The sequence below is a fragment of the Martes martes genome (genome assembly GCF_963455335.1).
Source record: "Martes martes genome assembly, chromosome: 7".
Lineage (NCBI taxonomy): Eukaryota > Metazoa > Chordata > Mammalia > Carnivora > Mustelidae > Martes > Martes martes.
Window position 1 is genome coordinate 62,303,741 of NC_137894.1, and position 18,657 is coordinate 62,322,397.

The following is an 18,657-nucleotide window of genomic DNA, read 5'->3' on the forward strand; positions in this document are numbered from 1 at the left end:
AAACATTTTGCCCATTGTGTATCCTAATACCACCAAGCAATTCTCCAATTCTCAGCAGACACTGACTGGGTGTCTCAATTCTGACACTGCCTACCCGGAGACAGCATCAGATCCCACAAATTAAAAACTCAGTCCCACAAGACTGCCCCCACTAGAGATGCCAATCACAAAGCCAGGGTTTTGTTTTGGTTTTTTAATCTTTATTTATTATTATTTTTTTTATTTGACAGACAGAGATCACAAGTAGGCAGAGAGGCAGGCAGAGAGAGAAAGGAGGAAGCAGGATCCCCGCTGAGCAGAGAGCCCGATGCGGGGCTTGATCCCAGAACCCTGGGATCATGACCCAAGCCAAAGACAGAGGCTTTAACCCACTAAGCCACCCAGGCGCCCCACAAAGCCAGGTTTTACCAGTGTTATTGACCAACTACCTGTATCTTGAAGATCCTATGACAGCCTCCTTCAGGTAATGACTAACTTACAAGAGCTGCTCACAGTACTCAGAAAAACACTTACTTACGTTTACCAATTATAAAGGGCACAGATGAACAGCCAGATGAAGCTGTACAGAGAGTGAAGTCCAGAAGGGTTCTGATAGCAGGAGCTTCTGCCCCAAGCAACTAGGATGAGATACCTACCCTCCTGGCTCCTAACAAGGAGGAACCTTATTAAATCTTATTTAAGAGTTTTTACCAAGCTTTTATCTCTCCAGCCCTTCCTTCCAGGAGAAGGGTGGGCAGGGCTGAAAGTTTCAATCCCCTAGTCACTAGGTCTTCCCAGTGTACAGCCCTGTCCTGAGGCTATGTAGGAATTCCAGCCTAAATCACCTCATCGGTATAATCTTGTAAGTGTCTGAAAGAGTTGAATATGAATAACAAAAAGGGGAACTTGGGTGGGACAGTCAGTTAAGCAGCTGCCTTTGGCTCAGTTCATGATCCCAGCATCCAGGGATCTAGCCCCACTTCAGGTCCCTGCTCAGCGCAGTCTGCTTCTCCCTCTCCTCCTTGTTCATGTTCTCTCTCTCAAATAAATAAATAAAATCTTAAAGAAAAAAAAAAGTATAACAAAAGATACTCCTATCACTTAGAAAATTACAAGGATTTTTGGAGCTCTGTGCTAGGAACTGGATAAAGAACAAATTTATTTCTGATAATACATTTTTCTCTTTTCATCTTTTTCCAATTCCACTTCTGTTCTTTATTATCTTTTATATAAAGCACTTTGATACTTTTTTTCTTCAAAGTCACAAAACAACAACAAAAAACATCTCTTACATCTACATATGAAAGAAAATAAATTAGTAACCTGAAGGGATGAAAAGAGAAAATGAAAAACACTTCAGAAATAAAGGGTGAGAAGTATATATGCTCAGCTAAAGGAACTGTAAAGAATATGAGTGAAGAATCACAGAGTCACATCTTTTTTTTTTTTAAGATTCATTTATTTTAGAGAGAGCGAGCGAGTGAGCACGAGCAAGAGGATAGGTAGAGAGGGAGAGAAAGAGTCATCAAGCAGACTCCCTGCCGAGCAGCAGAGCCAGAGATCACCACCTGAGCCAAAATCAAAAGACAACACTTAACCAAATAAGCTACCCAGGTACCCCTCAGAATCACATCTTAAATGGCAAAGAATTCCACTACAGTAACAGAAAAAAGAGAAATGGGGCAGGTAGGTAAGGATTCATTCTCTAGCAATTCCCTAAAAAAGCAAGTCCTTTAGGTTAATAAAGAAGAACTTAGAAGAGATACAGAAACTAAAAAGTAAAAAAACATCTCACAAATATCAAACATTCCAAAGATGTATTTTACAGAATTTTGGTTCCTGGAACAATCGCCTGCACTGCACTGTTTTATTGACAGGAACCATCCCTCTTATTATGATTGACCATGCAGACTTTTTTAAAAAATCTACATGAATTGGGACGCCTGGGTGGCTCAGTTGGTTAAGCGGCTGCCTTCGGCTCGGGTCATGATCCCAGCGTTCTGGGATCAAGTCCCACATCGGGCTCCTTGCTCCACGGGGAGCCTGCTTCTCCCTCTGCCACTCTGTCTGCCTGTGCGCTCTCGCGCTCTCTCTCTCTCTGACAAATAAATAAATAAAATCTTTTAAAAAAAATTAAAATTAAAAAAAATAAAAAATCTACATGAAATGTTTAAGTCCATCCTTCTATGTCATACTATAATATGCAAACGTAACATGCAAACACTAATTACTGAACACTATTTCCCTGTAAGAGGGTTTCCTTTGCACAGCACAAGATAACACTTATGAAAAACTATTTTAGCACCACTGACCCCGCTGCATTCCTACAGCTTAACAGAAAAAAAGAGTCTAATTTTATGGGCAACACTGCCACTATTTATCTGGGCCTTCAATGACTCATTCCTGGATTATTACAACAGCCTATCAACTCCATGCTGTCTGAAGTCTTCCCCTTTCCCCAACCCGGAATTCTTTCAGCACAAAACCACCAAAGCAACATTCCTATAAAATGTTACTCTGAACATGTTAGCCCCTTGTCAAAATGCCAAAATTTCCACTAGAAGATAAATTCCTAAGTCTTTAGTCAGCATTCAATTAATCAGATGCAGCCTTTATTTTTAGTCGTTAATTATTCATATTCAGAAAGCCTCTATTCAATGTCCTCCAAATGCTTTCCCATTTCTCTGCTTTTGTTCAACTCAACTGAAAGATACCACTAATCTAGCCAAGTTATCACCATCCTGCAAAATAATATTTTAGCCTTTAATACTGGAATTTTCCACATATTTAATTCTTTCTCTGACATTTAGCATGCCTACTCTTTAAATTATCAAGTCCCTTCTTGCTATACCAGATTATCATGGGCTATCCTACTATATGCCAGCATACCAACCTATGAAGAAAGACAGCAATGAACAAAAGGAAATTGAGTATCAATCATCAAACCAGCTGAACAGGGTGTCTGTCGGTATTACTAAGGACTTTAGAGAGTTCATTAGTTCAAAGTAATTATTTAAAGCTCTTAATGTCAGGAAGGTCTCCCCAACTTCTAATTTTGTTACAATCTATAGCCCATTTAATCTTCTTTTGTGCTCAAAAGAACTGGTCACTTCTTACAACTGACTAAAAACCATGTAATTAAAAATATAAGAACTTCTATACTGGGTGACATCATGCATAAACAGTATACCCTAAGAGTCTCTCTGTGACATTAACGGCTAATTAGAATGATAATTCCATAAAGTAAGCCAATAAAGGTTAGAGCTAAAGCACAAAAACATACTAGCTTCCTTGATCATTATTAACCTATCACAGACTACCACTTGTGGATTTAATTATAGACTTGTTAACTTGTCACAATTTTTCACATAATCAACCTACCAAAAGTGCATTTTATATTGAATAAGGCAGGTTTCTAAGTACCATCTTTCTAAATTTGCTTTTTCAAATTTCAAGATCTCCTTAAGGGGCGCCTGGGTGGCTCAGTCGGTTAAGCGCCTGCCTTCACCTCAGGTCATGATCTCAGGGTCTTGGGATCCTGCCCAGAATCCGGCTCCCTGCGCCTCTGCCCCTCCCTCCTGCTCGAGCTCGAAAACGCAAGCCCGCTCGCTCACGCTCGGTCACGCTTTCACTCGCTCTCTCAAATAAGTAAAATCTTATAAAGAGAGACTCCTTAAACAGATGTCTGAAAAGGTCTCCAAGTTATCTGTAGATACAGGCACTTAACAGTGATTATCTCCTTTTCTCTCCCAAATCCCCCTCTTCTCCTTCCTGTTTGAACTTTCACAATTAAGCAGGTATCTTTTTTTTTTAATCAATAAAGCTATTAACAAAAAACAAAAGTACCCTTCTAACTTTAGTATACAGAAATCTAATTAAACAAACCTGGGACTCAACCAAGTCATACCTTTCATTCTATCTTTCCAGACTAAAGAGCCATTAACTTTTTAGGTTACTCTCATTTAAATTAGTCTCTCTTTAACTTTAGCAACTAAATAACTGTATTTTAAGTATAGAATAATTTTTTCTCTTTTCTAGCAATGCTCTTCTGAATGATTTACTTTAGACTAATTCTCTAACAGTCCAACTGCTGGCTTTACTATTTTTAGTTATTTGCTCAAAAACTAAAATCTTAGGGTGCCTGGGTGGCTCAGTCGTTAGGCGTCTGCCTTCAGCTCGGGTCATGATCCCAGGGTCCTGTGATAGAGCCCCGTGTCGGGCTCCCTGCTTGGCGGGAAGCCTGCTTCTCCCTCTCCCACTCGCCTAGCTTGTGTTCCCCTCTCTCTGTGTCTCTTTCTGTCAAATAAATAAAATCTTTTTAAAAAACCCAAAAAACTAAAATCTTGAAGTAAGCAGAAAATAACTTACTAGTATCTTCAACAATCTAGATAAATATTAGCAAAATAAGTTTTACTATGGGAATGTCCACGATAAAAACTGTCCCTGCCAAGTAATAGTGTAAGCAAGAATTCATGGAGAATACAGTTAATATGACAGAACTAATATCCCAATGTTAGAAGCTTCTTTTGCATACAACTGCTAAGATAATTTAAAAATCTTCTTAAGTAACCATATTAAAACAATCTATAGGTTCTAATATTTTCTTAGCCTAGGTCAACAACAGTATTTAGATGTAACACAATTACAAAAATATTCAACAATATTAGATCATTCAGATGGTTGCCATTATTCGTCAGATTCAGAGAAACTATATTACACAGTTGACAGGAGTAAAAAGCAGAGACTTCAGAATCAGGAGACGTAGGTTCTAGTCCCACCTTAATTATTAACTAGTCCTGACTTTAGAAAGAAAAGACTGAACCCATAACTCCTAACTTCTTTTTCAGCTACATTTTCTTGTTCTGAAAAGGAGGGGGGCCCTGATTACAAAACCTAACTCCTAACAAACAGGGACAATTCTGAAAGCTACCCAAAAAAAAGTACTACTAATAATCACACCTAGACAAGTATAAGCCACCAGAAAGTCCAATCACCCATACTAATAGCTATGATGCCCAAATACTGTATTTTCATATCCCTAGAGGCTGGTTTTCTTAACTTGGTGTCTTGTTTTTATTTTTTTATTTTTGGAGTTTGCTTTGTTTTTAAATTATACGAACTCAATCACTTTTTAAACTCAAAGTTTAAAAACTTTGTTTTTAAATTATACGAACTCTTGGCATTTAGAAAGTTGGGATTCTTTTCAGCTAATGTCATATAGAATATTCTACAAATATTTCAGAAAGTAATTTATGGGGCACCTGGGTGGCTCATTATGGTTAATCGACTGCCTCCGGCTCAGGTCATGATCCCAGGGTTCTGGGATCAAGCCCTACATGGGGCTCCCTGCTCAGCGGGGAGTCGTCTTCTCCCTCTCCCTCTGCCTGCCCCTCTGCTTACTTGCACTCTCTCGCTCTGTTAAATAAATAAAATAAAATCTTAAAAAAGAAAGTAATCTATATTCTCATTCTGATCTTAGATAAAATAGGTAAAGAACACAAACTAATACCTTTTCCAGTTTAACATTTAAGATGTATATGTGTTGAACCAAATTTACAACTTTTGCCCATAAAGAGGAAAAAAACAGTAACAGTATACTCATTAACAGAGTTCTGAATATTTTACTATGTAGGGTAATAAAAAAAAATTCCTGTATTTCAAGGAAACTGTCAAAATACAAAAACACAAAAAATGGTTGGGACCTAAGTAGAAAACAACAGACTGATAAAATTTCCAAATACTTAGAAAATTCATGTTGATTATTCCTGAGTTACAAAGCTGACACACAACTATTATTGGCTATTCATAACCATAACTCCAAGTAAATTTTCTGCCCTGATATAAGCACAGTTCCCTCCTACCTTCCATTCCAAGTTATAATTTGGTTGGAAACACACAACAATTTCCAAGCACACTCACCACTAGAGCTTTCACAGAAGCTTTGCGAAGCATGGGCAGAGCCCTTCTCCGGTTCCAGGGCTTCTACACTTGAGCCCAGCTGCTTTGCGTTAGCTATTTTTGAGTCTTTTGTTAACGCATTATCAGTTTTCTCTGGAGGTTCTGCCTGCTGCATCTCTAGGTCGGGTCCCAGAGCATCACCTGCCCTCTCTAAAGTCAAGGGAGGTTGTGGAGAATGTACTTCTACAGGTTCCTTTTCTGCAGTCACTGATTTCAGATCTCCTTCATATTCTGCACTCTTTCCTTCCTGGGCATCAGCTCTATTCTCAGCACATGGTTCTATTTCTGGAGCATCATCCTCCCACGACTGGGAATCTGAGCATTTCTCCACTCCCTCTAAAGGTTCAGAAGAAACATCAACTCTGGGAGATGGTTCCTTCACATCTACAATGACAACACTTGAATCCTCTGAAGTAGCTTCTTCCCACGCTTCCTGATCCTTATGTTCCAATTCCTGGTCAAGTACTGGAATCTTTTGGGGGGAATCGATACTAATCACACTGGTTTCAATGTCCATAGCTTCCTGGCATTCTTGTTTGGGGATTTCTTTTGGAAGACAGAATGCTTGGGAATGAGTTTCAGTCAGAGAAAGGTGCAATGGGACACTCTCCATATTTTCTTCCTTGGGCTCCTCTCCTTGACTCTCACAAGGAGTCTCAGGGATTTCTTCAACCTCAGACCCTGAAGACCCCTCCTCTGGATGATGTTCTTTAATTTCCATAGCTTCCTCCTGATCTAACACACTAGAGAGTGCCTCAGATCGAGTAGCTGGAGAAGGAACTGCCTGACTCCCTGAATCACAAGTAAGATCAATACAAACATCCTCTGCTACAGTCTCTTCTCTGCCTTTGCAGCCAGAGGCTAAAATACTAATATCGTCCCTGGTTTCTGTGTCATCCCCTTTTGTTTTATCATTCTGATTCAGTTCTACTTGGCCATCTTGTGCTGGATTCATCGGGATATTATCATTTTCAGCAGAAGCAAGTTTAGAATTGAGAACTGGAGACATGGGTTCAGTATCCTCAATCTGTGTGTTTTCTCCATCTTCATCAATCCTGTGAGAACTCAAGCTCTCCATCTTTGGGGACTGGCTATACTCACTTGTAGAAAGCATCAACTTACAAGAATCCCCTGTCAAAGATAGCCCAAGATCCTCAGTGGTATTCTTTGGTTCAATCTCTGAAGTTTTAGAACACTCAACAGTCAAAGATGAACTATGCAAATCTCCACCTTTCTTCCCATCACTTGATCGTTCTTCCAAACTTGGAGAGGGAATGAAAATGTCCTGAGGAACAAAAAGAAATAAATCATTCGTTCATAATATTTCTTTTATATCTAATCTCTGAATTCATCTAAAATTTCTCAATCAATTGCTCAAGAATTATAGAACTCTAGGGCCATAATCTCAGAGATACAAAGCTCATAAATCACCAGTATTTTCAACAATACAAGCCACTCTGTTTAGTCCTTTTCCTGTGAACCACTAATCTAGAATCAGCATAATATAAACAAAAACAACAAAGTATTACCTTATCCTTCTAAGGGTAGGAAGACACTTAAATTTAACTGTACATCACCAAGCTACTAAAATCATTTCATATATTTGGTGGGCCTTCAATTTCATAGTAATCATTTGAACAAATGCTTACACAGCCCACTTCAGTTCTTACAATGTGGGAATATACACTTATTTTACTTTGTACTATTTCAAAACAGGCTAGCATTCATAAAACAGATGTTAATCCAAAGCTTACAGTATCATCAGTCAACAGATGATATATACTATATACCAACAAGGCCAGCTGAGGTTTAAAAAGACAACATCCCATGGGTGAGATGTGAACAAGTGCAACTCTCATACACTGCTGGTGGGAAGGCAAAATGGAGACGAGCAGGACAGTATCTCACAAAGTAAAACATACATTACTATATGACCCAGAAATTCCACTTTTAAGTATTTACCCAAAAGAAATAAAATCCTATGCCCACCCTAGAATGTGTATGCAAATGTTTATAGCAGTATTATTCATAATAGTTCAAAACTGGAAGCAACTCAAGTATTTGTCAACTGGCGAATAAACAAATTGTGGATATCTATATTACGGAATACTATTCAACAACGTAAAGGAATAAGATGCTAATACATGTAATACGAATGAACCTCAAAAATATGCTAAGCTAAGAATTAAAACACAAAAGACCATATACACTTTATGATTCCAATTATGTGAAATTCTCAAAAACAAAACAAAACAAAAAAAACACTACAGTGACAGAAGGCAGAGGAGTGGTTGCCTGAAGTTGTAGAGATCAGGAGGATGGGGAGGATGGGGAGGAGGAATTAACTGCAAAGGATTATGAAGAAACTTCTGAGGGTGAGGAAACCTTTCCACATATTGATGGTGGCAGTTATACATTTGTACACAACTACCAAAATTCATCAAACTATCCACTTAAAATGGCATTTTATTTTAAATAATATTTTAATATAAAAAAAGAGAAAATAACCCAAAGCTTAGACATGTTTTTATGTAAGAACTTACATTTAGTGTGTTATTTTGCCTGACATAAATGCAATATAACTCTAGAAGTACCTAGTAAGGCATTAATTGCCTATGATTCTGTAGGGAAAGAGAAAATCAAAACAGGTTGCCAAACATTCCATATATTCCATAACCACTTACATTTCAACGTCTGGGGTTACTGTTTACCCTCTCAGGTGATAAAAGTCATTAATCTGAGACTCTCAAGTATGACTGAGTAAAAACTGATTCAGTGTTTCTAAGTGCCATTAGGACAATAAACAACAGTCCTGAAACTTCATATACCCCTTCACTCAATAATTCCATTTCGGGGAAACGATTTGATGGAACTGGGACTTAAGCTACAATACTGTTCAGTGCAAATTTATTATTTTTTTAAAAGATTTTATTTATTTATTTGAGAGAGAGAGAGAATGAGAGAGAGTGAGCATGAGAGGGGGACAGTCAGAGGGAGAAGCAGACCCTCTGCTGAGCAGGGAGCCCAATGTGGGACTCTATCCCAGGACCCCATTGATCATGACCTGAGCTAAAGGCAGTCGTTCAACCAACTGAGCTACCCAGGTGCCCCAAATTTATTATTTAAAATAGAAAACAATATAAAACACCTTAAATGTCTAATAGGAGATTCATTTAAAGATTTTATTATTTTTTTTAAACTAATCTCTACAACCAATGTGGGCTCAAACTCAAAACCCTGAGATCAAGAATCACATGTTCCAGGGCGCCTGGGTGGCTCAGTGGATTAAGCTGCTGCCTTCCACTCAGGTCATGATCTCAGGGTCCTGGGATCAGTCCCATATCGGGCTCTCTGCTCAGCAGGGAGCCTGCTTCCCTCTCTCTCTCTCTCTGCCTGCCTCTCTGTCTACTTGTGATCTCTCTCTGTCAAATAAATAAATAAAATCTTAAAAAAAAAAAAAAAAAGAATCACATGTTCCTCTGACTGAGCCAGCCAGGTGCCCCAAGAAAGAGATTCATGTAAAACTTTTGACACAAAGTATTTCAACGATCCCTGGGGTCTGGGAGGGAGCCCTACTTCTCCCTCTCCCACTCCCCCTGCTTATGTTCCCTCTCTTTCTCTCCATCAAACAAGTAAATAAAATCTTTAAAAAGAAAGTTACTTTTATGAACATTAAAAGAGGAAAACATTCAGGCTATACACCAAACAGAAAGTCTCTATTTCAGTGGAGAAAAAAAAAGTACATGAATATGTATTTTACTATACTCTGTTTATACATGTTTATATTAATTTCATGTATTCTTAAATTTATAAATATATACATAAGAAGGTTAAACGTGGGGCTCCTGGGTGGCTCAGTGGGTTAAAGCCTCTGCTTTCAGCTCAGGTCATGATTCCGGGGTCCTGGGATCGGGCCCCACATCAGGCTCTCTGCTCTGTGCAGAGCCTGCTTCCTCCTCTCTCTCCCTGCCTGCCTCTCTTGCCTACTTGTGATCTCTGTCAAGTAAATAAACAAAATCTTTGAGAAAAAAAAAATTTTTTTTTTAAAAAGGTTAAACGTAGTTACTTCTGAGATTAAATCTTTAAAAAAATCAATTATTCTATTTATCTATTTGAGAGAGAGAGAGCACAAGCAGGGGGAGCAGCAAGCAAAGGGAGAAGGAGAATCAGTCTCCTCACTGAGCAGGAAGCCTGATGTGGGACTGGATCCCAGAACCCTGAGATCATGACCTGAGCCAAAGGCAGACACTTAACAGACTGAGCCACCCAGGTGCCCCAATATAATTATGATCTTAACTTTCATTTATCCATATATTAGACATCCTCTACAACAAATACGTAATTTTCCCTACTGCAAAAAGTAAGTCATTTTACAAAGGCTTACATATAAGACACTGTTAATAAACTGCAAATATCTTTTAAGTGAAATTTACATAACAGAAAACTAACCACTTCAGAGTGAACACTTACTTACAAGGCAGTGCAACCACCACCACCTCTAGTTCAAAAAATTTTCATCACCCCGAAAGGAAACCATATATCCATTAAACAGTTGCCCCCTCCCAATTATGAATACCTTATAAGCATTATTAGAATAAATACTGGTGTGATTTTTTTTTACAGGGTTTTTGCTTAATATAGTGGAACTTCAGTCATGGGCTAACCAGTCTATCAACAAGCTCTATTTCTAAGGACTGCCTGGATCTAGCCTCAAGAGTGTTTGGCCCATAATAATCCACAGTGCTGAATCTCCCTGGAGGCCTGGTCAGAATAACTGAGCTAAGCGAACAGAAACTCCCCAGGGCTCTGAACAAAGAGTGATGGAGAACTGTCAGGTCTATGCTCAGTGTGAGACCATCTTTAAGTCTAGATTCAGTACAGACCTAAATCCATAGAACCCAACCAGTCAAAAACTGGTCTCACATATGTAAAGCTTAAGAGCTATTCATAGTCATCTGTAATCTGTCAACCCCGAATTAACATATATATCAGATATGAAAAAAGTATCAAGTATCAAACCATATTTTACCAATCCTTTCCCACATCAGGCTTCCTGCTCAGTGAGGAGCCCGCTTCTCCCTCTCCCTTTGCTTGCTGCTCCCCCTGCTTGTGCTCTCTCAAATAAATAAATAAAAGCTTTACACCCTTGTGAAGGGTCAAAGAGGCGATGCAATTAACAAATATATTAAGAAAGAAAAAAATACACAAAATTACCTTTATCCCAATTATCTTTTGATCAGTATTTATCTCATAAATATTTAGATCTTACAATGTCATAATTAGGTTGACTGAGACTCCAGGAATCAAGGTATAGAATACCAGATGTGCAAAGCTTAGCCATTAAGAATAAAATGTAATAAGTTTAATAGATAAGGACAAAAAATCAAAATGGTGGATTTAATACGCACATTTACCTTAACTCTTTTCCAAAACCCCACTAAGAAACAGTAAACTTTTTTTTTTAATATTTCATTTATTTATTTGACAGAGGGAGATCACAAGTAGGCAGAGAAGCAAGCAGAGAGAGAGGAGGAAGCAGGCTCACTGCGGAACAGAGAGCCTGATGCAGGGCTCAATCCCAGGACCCTGGGATCATGACCTGAGCCGAAGGCAGACGCTTTAACCCACTGAGCCACCCAGGCGCCCCAGAAACAGTAAACTTTTTTTAAAAAATTTTGTATTTATTCAATTGAGAGGCAGAGTGAGCAAGTGAGAGAGCACAAGCAGCAGAGGGAGAAGGAGAAGGAGAAGCAGACTTTCCACTGAGCATGGAGCCAGACAAGGTACTGGATCCCAGAACCCTGGGATCCTGACTTGAGCCGAAAGCAGATGCCCAACCGACTGAGCCACCCAGGCGCCCCAGTAAATTTTTTTTAAAACATGTATTTTCAAGAAAAAGAACAGAAGAAATGATAACTGCAACAAAATTTTGGAAGAGTCATCATCTATTTCACAGGCTAGTGAAAGCTGAATTCTAAGCCAGCAGTGGAGAAAGCCAAGCAACCCAAATTACACCACAGAACCACCATGTCCAAAAAAAGATTCAGGACTTGGCAGCAGCACCAGGTGACTCTGGAAGTGGTGGTGAGGGTGGAGCTAAAAACAGCAGGACTGGTTGGAAAGCTATTTAAGAAGCAGTTCAGGGGCGCCTGGCTGGCTTAGGTGGAAGAACATGTGACTTTTGATCTCTGGGGTAGTGAGTTCAAGTCCCATGTTAGGTGCAGAGATTACTAAAAATAAAATACAAACTTTAGAAGAAGTAGTAGTAGTAGTTGTTCAACTCTCAGATACAGAGAGATGAAGTGAAAATTCACATACTGAATGGAACCTGCACCTGCCTTCCAACACCCCCAGCCCTCTTCCATCAACAGACTTCTAGAACAATGGCATACATGAGACAGGAGATTAGACATTTTTCTGGGGAAACTGACCATGCTGAAACAAATCAACATACTGATACAAGGGGATCACCAAAATTGCCCAGCAGACCACTTTACAGTGAATCCCAGAAATAAGTATCAACCACCCGTTCAGAACTTATAAGCAGTGTTCTGGTATTATACTTTCAAAGCAGATAATCAAGGATTATCAGACACTTGAGGAAACCCTTTAATTTTAAAGTCAAACATCAAAACTAACTAAAATCTATTTGAAGAAATAGCGACTACTGCAGGAAAGAGAACATTTCTCAAAAAACTATTAATAATATCCTGAGGCAGATAAGATAGTATACCCATAAAACAAGACATTTTTTTTGGTTTTTTTTTTTTTTTTTTTTACAAAAAGAACGTTCAGAGAAAAAAACAGTTTCTAAATTAAAAACCCAGAAGAAGAAATTAATAACTCAGGTCTAAAGAAGACTGAACCCAGCAACTGCACTCCCAGGCATATACAAGAGAAATAAAAACGTATGTGCACACAAAATCTTGTCCATGAATGTACACAGTAGCATATTCACAATAAGCAAAAATGGGAAGCTACCCAAATGTCTATCAACTGATGAATGAATAAAATGTGTTATATACATAGAATCTGGTAGCACTATTCAGAATAAAAAGGAATGAAGAAAAAAAAGGGGGGAATGGAGTTCTGATACATGCCACATCATGAATGAACCATGAAAACATGCTAATTTAAAGAAAACAAAAGACTACATATTGCATAATTCTACTTATGAAATAATCCAGAACAGACAAATCTATAGAGACATAGAGTAGATTAGCAGTTGGCTAGGGCTGGGGATAGGGGAAATGGAGGGACTGCTAATGGGCATGGGGTCTTTTAGAGGGAGGGGGAGAGATGAAAATGTTCTAAAATTAGATTGTGGAGACTAACTGCACAATTCTGTGAATATACTAGAAGTCACTGGATTATACACTTTAAAAAATGATGAGGGGCGACTGGGTGGCTCAGTTGGTTAAGTGTCTGACTTCAGCTCAGGCGTTAATCTCTGGGTCCTGGGATTGAGCCCTGCACAGAGCTCCCTGCTCAGCAGGGAGCCTGCTTCTCCCTCTCCCTTTGCCCCTCCTCTGCTCTCTGTCAAATAAATAAAATCTTTAAAAAAAAAAAAAAATTTGCAAAGATAGAAATGTAAAGTACAAGACAAAGTAAGAAAATTACAGGACTATTCTAGGAGTTTCAAAATCCCAAAAACAGGTATTCAATTAAAAGAAAAAATTTTAAAAAGAGTGACAAAGGTGGGCGCCTGGGTGGCTCAGTGGATTAAGCCTCTGTCTTCAGCTCAGGTCATGATCTCAGTCAGCATCCTGGGATCCAGTCTCCTATCTGGCTCTCTGCTCAGTGGGGAGCCTGCTTCCTCCCCCCACCCCCCACCCCCCATCCCCCACTGCCGCCTCTCTGCCTACTTGTGACCTCTGTCAAATAAATAAATAAAATCTTAAAAAAAAGAATGACAAAGGGGAAGAAATTAAACAAATCTCCCTGAACTGAACTGTCCGTGAACTGAAGGGACCCAAATTTCTAGATTAAGAGGGTTTAACTACGACCCAATACAATGAAAATAAACCTGTGCTGTGGAATTGGAAATTTCAGAACACTAGAGACAAAAAGAATAAATCCTACAAGATTTCATTAAGGAGAAAAACAGCTTACATATTAAAAATCAAAATCCGACTGGCTGCACACTACTCAACAACAACACTGCAAGTTTGAAGACAGTGGAACAATGCCTTCAAAAAATTAAAAGGAGTTATTTCCAACCTAGGATTCTATACTTCTACAAACTATGAGTCAACAATGAGAATAGAGGGGCACCTCGGTGGCTCAGTCGGTTAAGGGTCTGACTTCAGCTCAGTTCATGATCAGGGTCCTGGGATCAAGCCTCATCACATCAGGCTCCCCACTCAGAGGGGAGTTTGCTTATGTGCTCTCTAATAAATAAATAAAATCTTAAAAAAAATTTTTTTTTTAAAGATTAAATGGGGCACCTGGGTGGCTCAGTCATTAAGCATCTACCTTTAGTTCAGGTCATGATACCAGGGTCCTAGGATAGAGCCCTGCATCAGAGTCCCTGCTCAGCAGGAAGCCTGCTTATGCCCCTCCCACTTCCCCTGCTTGTGTTCCCTTTCTAGCTGTGTCTCTCTCTGTCAAATAAATAAATAAAATCTTTAAAAAGAAAAAAAAAAAAAAGGAAAGAAAAGAAAAGATCAGAAATCAGGAGTCTCCAAAAGAGGTTTCTCCAAAGAGATGAAGTTTGATACCCTCAAACATCTTGAAAGGAGATTTTGACAATTGGTGGAGAGCCTAGGGTTGATGAAGTGAGAAATTTGTAGAAAACTAAAGAAATTAAAAAACTATATTATCAACTCCAGAGAAAATAAGAAATTATGCAAACATGAAAAATAATATTCCACAGATTCTGCTTTGAATAGTGTTTATAACATTCAATAATATGTAAATTCAATAATGATTTAAGCAAATTATGATGTAACTATACTGAGAAGATGGGGAAATAGCTAAAAAATTTTGGGAGGGGGCCAGGGAGGAGCAGAAGGAGAGGGACAGAATCTCCAGCTGGGTGTGAAGCCCGACACTGGGTTCAATCTCATAATTCTGAGATCATGACCAGAGTCAAAATCAAGTCAGACATTTAACCAACTGAGTCACCCAGGCATCCCTAAAATTTTTTTTAAAGAATCCATGAGGGATGCCTGCATGGCTCAGTGGGTTAAGCATCTGCCTCTGTCTCAGGTCATGATCCCAGGGATCTAGTCATCCCAGGATCAAGTCCTACATCTTCGGGCTTTCTGCTCAGCGAGGAGCCTGCTTCTCCCTCTGCCTGCAGCTCCCCCTGCTTATGCTCATGCTCTCTCTCAATCTCTCTGACAAATAAATAAAATCTTTAAAAAAAATTAAAAATAGAAAGTGCATAAAAATATAATCATGATATACAGAATTATGGAGGTAACACAAGAAAAAGCTGAAGGAACTGAAAGTGGTTGTCTCTGGGTAGGGGTGAAGAGAGAACTTGTTTTAACCACCTGACTCCTTTTTTGGCTTTTATAAGGTTTATTAAGTAAAAACAGAGCCTTAACATAAAAACTGTTAAGATATTCTTGAAAGATTTGTAAAGGTGCTTTTTTTGTTTGTTTACTTTCTTTTTTTTTTTTTTTTGGAGACTTGGACCACTGTACTGACTGAGGCATCTCGAAATATAAATCCAAAGAAATCTAAGTCATCTTAGGTTCAAAGGATCTTTGAACTATGTTCAACATCATTATTTGACTCAAGTTTTTATTGCTGGTTTTATAGATGCTCTGGAGGTCTTTAGTAAATGCTGAAGGTGAAGCAATTCCTTCAACAGTGCCTTGTTCTTCAAAAAGTCAGTTATCTCTTTGTGGCCAGGCTTCACTTCTCCTGGTAGGGATACCTTTTTGCAAAGATACACATTTCCATGTAAGTCATGTTTGATCACTGATAAACATCTGCAACTGGTCTCTTTCACATTAGCTACCTTTTTTAGAAAATTCTTCTCGTGCTCTTGGTGCTTACAGCTCATCCCTAAATTCTGATGATTCTTTAGAACTATATATATACACATACAACTTTCACAGAAAAACAAAAAACTAAAAGATGTACAGTGGATGAACACTGACTTCACCTCTAGGTAGCCATGTCTTCACTCTTTCACTGCTGGCAAAGCTAACCCTTCTGGATCATGCAAGGCACTAATCTAGGCACTTGATATATATTAACCCATGTAACCTTCACAACTACCCTTGAGGTAGGTAGTATCCATATCCCAATTTGATTTGATGAGGAAACTGAGACTCAGCTCCAACTGGTCACAATGGCAGTAATGGCAGAGCCAAAACTAAGTCTAGGAAGTTCTGACTCCGGCGTCATTCTTAACCACCCCACCAAGTCACTTCTAATGATTGGCATAAAACGGAATTTCCAACAAAACACACAAGTCATAAAAACTGCAGAAAGCAATTAAACTTCTTTTTTTTTTAAGATTTTATTTATTTGAAAGAGAGAGTGAGTGAAAGAGAAAAGAGAGAGAACACAGAAAGCACAGAGGGAGAGAGAGAAGCAGATTCCCTGGTGAGCAGGAAGCGAAGCTGGGCCGGATCCCAGAACCCTGGAATCATGACCTAAGCCAAAGGCAGACAACCAACTGAGCCACCGAGGTGCTCCGAAATTTTAAAACTTTTCTTCCTACTATCTCTATAACTGAATTTATAGTATATTTCACTACTGTTCCTTTTTAAATATAAACTTTCGTACAATACCCACAAATTGAAAGGCATGAAAGAAGTTCTCCCAGTAACACTAAAATAATCCCCCCGATTACAGTCTTATAAGAAGAGGCATTTAGACTGAAAATATAATATACTCACTTAGATTTAGTTAAGGACTTTCAATTCACTATGAATAAAACCTGCACTCTATTATTTTAATACTTAAAATTACACAGAAAAGATGTTAGTTTTCCCTTGCTTTTAGAGGAAAACTTCTCATTTGAAAACTTAAAATCATCTAAATACCCTCCGTCCAGGAGTGATTAATTAGCTTATGGTACATCCACTCAGAGAAATACTATACAAGTTTTGAAAAGGTAGTATGGGGGTGCCTGGGTGACTCAGTCAGTTAAGCATCCATCCAACTCTTGATTTGGCTCAGGTCACTATCCTATGGTTTTGAGATAGAGCACCGAGTTGGACTCTGCTTCTCTCCCTCTCACTTTCCCCATGCATGCACTCTGTCTCTCTAATAAATAAATCTTAAAAAAAAAAGAAGAAGAAGAAGGAAAAGGTAGTATGAAGACTGTCTAACACTGAAAAATCATTATGATGCAATATTACCTGGAAAAAGATTAAAGTTATATGTTCACTATAAGCAACTTCATTTAAAAAAAAGTAGGCATGTGGAAAGACAAAAATGATAGCAGTTGTGTTATAGTAGAATTATGATTAACATCCCCTCCAATTTGCACGAACATTTTCAAAAAGCTCAAGACATAATACAAAATTTAAACATAAGTGACTCTGGAATTGTTCTAAAACTAGACTGTGATGACAGCTGCACAACTCTGTAAATGTATTAAATATCACTAAATTATATATTTAAAATAGGTGAATCTTATGATTTACAAATTATACCTCAAAGATGGTTTAAAAAAACAACAACAACATTAGGAGGAAAGCACTCTTTCTACAATACTCACATGAGAAAACTCAGGCTGTGATGGGATAGGAAGTGACCCAGGAGTAAAGACTGGTGTGCTCTGAGATACTGGTGTTGAGGCCTGTGGTGATACAGTGGACTCAGGTGGGAGAGGGGGATTTTCTGTCTCCACTGGTTCATCATCCTGGAGTTTCTTCTCAAAAGACTCTCCTTTTCCTTCCGATAACACTGACATATCCATTGGCTCATCTGGTTTAAAACAGGAAAAACAAATCAATATCACTCATGTTCACTAGTAACAATTGTTACTAGTGGTTATAGAAATTTCCATTCCTAAAAAAATTGTGATTTAATTTTCAGAAAAGCAGATAGATTAACAGCAGATTGAATCACAGAAATCTAGCAATTCTTTCTGTGGGAGGAGGAAGGTCCACACTTCCAAAATTCTCAGACATAAATGAAAATGGGGTTCATCTGGGGATATCCACTCGTCCACATGAAACATTAACTCAGCTCCTCTGAACTCCTTTCCCTACTATAACTCAGTTTTTCACATTTAGCATAGGAACATCCAGATTAATGTCATCTAATTAACCATCGTATATTCTGCCACAGGCCCTGAAAAGCAGAACTTGTCACCACTCCAATATCTACTTATTTATGAACTCATTATATTTGCCTTAACAACTGCTAACCACAGAGAGATGAATGCAAGGACAAATACAGAAAAAAAATCTAACAAGCCCATCAGCAGTGATTTATCAAAGAACGAAGTACCAAGCCACTAATCAGGAGAAAAATTGCCCCGGGGTGGGGGGGGGGGGAGGTGCGCCTGGATGGCTCAGTCAGTTAAGTGGCTGCCTTCAGCTCAGGTCATGATCCCAGGGTCCCGGGATCGAGCCCCGCATTGGGCTCCCTGCTCAGCAGGGAGCCTACTTCCCTCTCCCTCTGGCTGCTTCTCTGCCTACTTGTGATCTCTGTCTCTGTCAAATAAATAAATAAAATCTATAAAAAAAAATAATCGCCCAGGGGGAAAGCACACACATTGGTGCGCGCACACGCACACCCACC

At 38.8% G+C, this 18,657-nt stretch overlaps 1 protein-coding gene across 1 annotated transcript in view; it reads right to left on the reverse strand.

Moving 5' to 3' along the window:
- The window catches only part of TP53BP1 (tumor protein p53 binding protein 1), a 52,767-nt gene extending 34,938 nt beyond the window's left edge, over positions 1-17,829 (reverse strand). Inside the window, exons 1-2 of the mRNA XM_080807882.1 lie at positions 17,627-17,829; positions 5,899-7,222 (exon numbers count right to left, since the gene is read on the reverse strand). Of these exons, the coding sequence (XP_080664008.1) occupies positions 5,899-7,222; positions 17,627-17,827 (1,525 nt within the window). The 5' untranslated portion in view covers positions 17,828-17,829. The remainder of the gene's footprint in view (positions 1-5,898; positions 7,223-17,626) is intronic.
- Between the last annotated feature and the right edge of the window lie 828 nt (positions 17,830-18,657).